Raw genomic sequence first — 2,879 nt, 5'->3', positions numbered from 1 at the left:
GGGGGGGGGGTCCCCCGCGGCTTGCGCCCACGAACTGGGCAGCTTTGGAAGTCCTGCAGGAGGGACGTCCCCGACCGGGGGAACGGGCCCGGGGGGCGGCATTTAAACCCGCCCTGCTTAAGGCCCCCCGATGCCGTTGGCGCCCCACATTCCGTGGCCGCTGCACCCTGCGGTGGGAGCCAGCTGCTGCGTCCCGGAGAGTCCGAGCAGCCCGGAGGCTGCGCACGCGTCGGAGGGGGCGTGGAGCACTTGTCCCTCTGGGGGCGGCGGCGGCGGCGCAACCGCGCGGCCCGCCGTCTCCAGCGCCGCGGCAACCGCTCTTGGATTGTGCAGCGGCACTGCTGGTACGGGGGCGGGGATGGCTGAAGGGCTGACCAATTGCTGGACGCGCGCCTCGGAGCGAGCCACCTCGCCGGCCGTCAGCACGCCGGCGGTGCGAAGACGCTGGAGCAGATCGGTCGGGCTTGTGGTGTCGACCATTGAGGCGTGTCCGGGTTGTGCGGGCGCGGTGGCGCAAGACGCCAAGCCAGTCGGCACGGACGCCAAGCCGGCGAGGGGCAGATCGTAGGCGGCGGCAAAGGATCGCGCGACAGAGGAGGCGGCGGCGGTGGCGGCGGAGGTGGCAGCGGCGGCGGCGATGGCGGCGGAGTGAAGGGCAGCGGACCGGTGCTGCTGCAGCTCATCCCTTGGCGAGATTACCTGGGGGCTGAAGTACACGCCAGGAATCGCTTCGTGGAGGGGGATGCCGATGACGTGGGAGGGCTCGGTGGAGGTCAGGGAGGCCTGAGAAGTGATCCGCTGCCCTTGCGTCCAGAGGGAGGCGCTGGAGACCGGCTCGTCGAGGGTGCGCCCCGTCTCGGTCAGTGTGGCCGGCAGGGTGGGCGGTGTCATGTGCATCACGCCCGCCGTTGGCGCCAAGGCGAGGGGGGGCGGGTGGGCGTGCGGGCCCAGCAGCGGCGCGAGGGTGCGCCCGATGCGAAAGGTGTACCAGCCGCACGAACCGTGCGGAAACTCGCCGAGGCGATGGAGCGGAGCCGACGTTGCAAACTTCAGGATGACAATCGGCGGACCGATGCAGTTGATGGTCTGGTTGACGACCCTGTGCGGCGGCCAGCCATCTGCGTCGGGACCCTCGTTCCAGCACCCGCCTCCGTGCTTGTTGGTCGGCACGCAGCCTGAGCAAACCACCCGCAGGTGGGAGGCGTTGATCTGCACTCCTCTCGCTCGGCATGTGGTGCAAAACCTCTCTCTGAACGAAGGGCCAGCCTTGATCGGCACTGGCACGCACGCCGGCGTAGTGCCGCCCGACAGCAGATGCCCCCAGCAGACAGCGTGTCCTCTTTCAATGTGTCCCTCAGCCATGCTGGCCCGAGCGGGTTGGCCGCTGGGGATCCGCTGCCAGTGATTTCGATCTCCAAATATTCGGCAGCGTGACAGACCGACGACAACGTTCGAAGTTTCTCTCAAACCGAGAGAATCACGCTGCGCGTCGTGCTTTCTATTGGTTTTCAAAAATCTCTCTTTCATCTGACAACATGCAACTCCAAACAAAACTGGGACCACAGACCCACACGCCACACACACGCGTAGCGTATATCCGTGAGGCTTGGGCTCAACCCGGTTTGCCTCTCGCACCCCGTCTGTTTTCCTTTACAACACCCTCTCTTTTCCTCTCTTTTCCTCTCTAGGAAAACTGCGTGGAAATCGTCAAATTTTTGGCTCTGAGCCGAGTCTGAGGCTGGTTTGGGCCCAAAATCAGCCAAATTTTAGGCCAAATCGACAAAATGCCGGGAATTTCGCGGAGAACCCGTGTATACCTCATACCTGGAAATTACCCTGCGACCGCCTGGGTATTTTGTCGATTTCCTCAATTTTGCCTCAGATTTTGCCCCAGACCAGCTCTCAGACTCAGGGAAACTCGCGAGTTTCCAGAATGGAGCACCAAACACCCTCTGTTTTCCCTGGAAATTTCCGGAAACGCAAAGTGCTGTGGGTCGAAGGGCGTTCCCGCACACCCATGGATTTTCTGCCATGCCATGGTAGGTGCAATGGAAGCACTCGACAAGTCCATGGAGGCATTGGGGGCAAAGCGAGGAGGGCAACGGCTTTCGGTGGCCAGTGTCGATCGGTTCGCAAACATCGGACAAAGGAGTTAGCTCGGCATAGTGCTCCCTCACGACTGGACTGACGAAGTTGAGAAACCTCCGAAGGAAGTCGCGATAGATGCTGACGCAAACGATTGCATACGGGCACCCAAAGGAGATGGTGGTGGTAATAGGTGTCCAAATGAAGCAAACAGTTTTGACAGTAGTGCTGGTGATGACCTCAAAGGCGACGAGGCATGCATACCTGGCGAAGTATAGGAGGGATCGCACGAAATCGTAGATTGCAAAGCCCCAAGCAACGAGCAGGATGATGCCGCATATCGCAAGTGCAGCTGGCGCAAGGCAAAAATACCAGTCAAAGACCCACTTGATTTGAATACCCAGGTTGATGATCAGTAGCTTGGTATTTGCACCATAGTGTCGCAATCCGTACCACGCTTTGACAATCATAAGGCTGCTCATGGTCTGGTAAGCAAACAGGTCGCCAATTGTCAGTGCACTTGTCAGCAGGGAGTACGCAAGGAAAAGGAACCCAACGAGAGCAAAGCAAAGAAAAAATGGCCAGATCATTCCCATCCATGTGGACTGTACCCGAGCGCAATTCTTGTTTGAGAACATATAGTTCCAATGGAGCTCGTATTTGACCCAATCGCGCTTGCCGCGTCGCCGAAAGTGATCAAGGCAAAGGGCTTTCGCAGCATCGGTGGTTCCATGGAGTGGCCAGATGATACCACATGTCCCATTGTTGAAGGGCACTACCTCTGTCCCACTGCT

The 2,879-nt window shown here is 60.2% G+C and overlaps 1 protein-coding gene across 1 annotated transcript in view; it reads right to left on the bottom strand.

Moving 5' to 3' along the window:
* The window catches only part of EMIHUDRAFT_121401 (hypothetical protein), a gene marked incomplete at both ends in the record, with an annotated part of 4,146 nt that extends 1,471 nt beyond the window's left edge, over nucleotides 1-2,675 (bottom strand). The window contains 2 exons of the mRNA XM_005758247.1: nucleotides 409-1,175; nucleotides 2,186-2,675. Coding sequence (XP_005758304.1) covers nucleotides 409-1,175; nucleotides 2,186-2,675 — 1,257 coding nt within the window. The remainder of the gene's footprint in view (nucleotides 1-408; nucleotides 1,176-2,185) is intronic.
* Between the last annotated feature and the right edge of the window lie 204 nt (nucleotides 2,676-2,879).

Source organism: Emiliania huxleyi (assembly GCF_000372725.1).
Source record: "Emiliania huxleyi CCMP1516 unplaced genomic scaffold EMIHUscaffold_873, whole genome shotgun sequence".
Lineage (NCBI taxonomy): Eukaryota > Haptophyta > Isochrysidales > Noelaerhabdaceae > Emiliania > Emiliania huxleyi.
The sequence above is the reverse complement of the archived record's forward strand: the minus strand, read 5'-3'. Positions and strand labels throughout refer to the sequence as shown.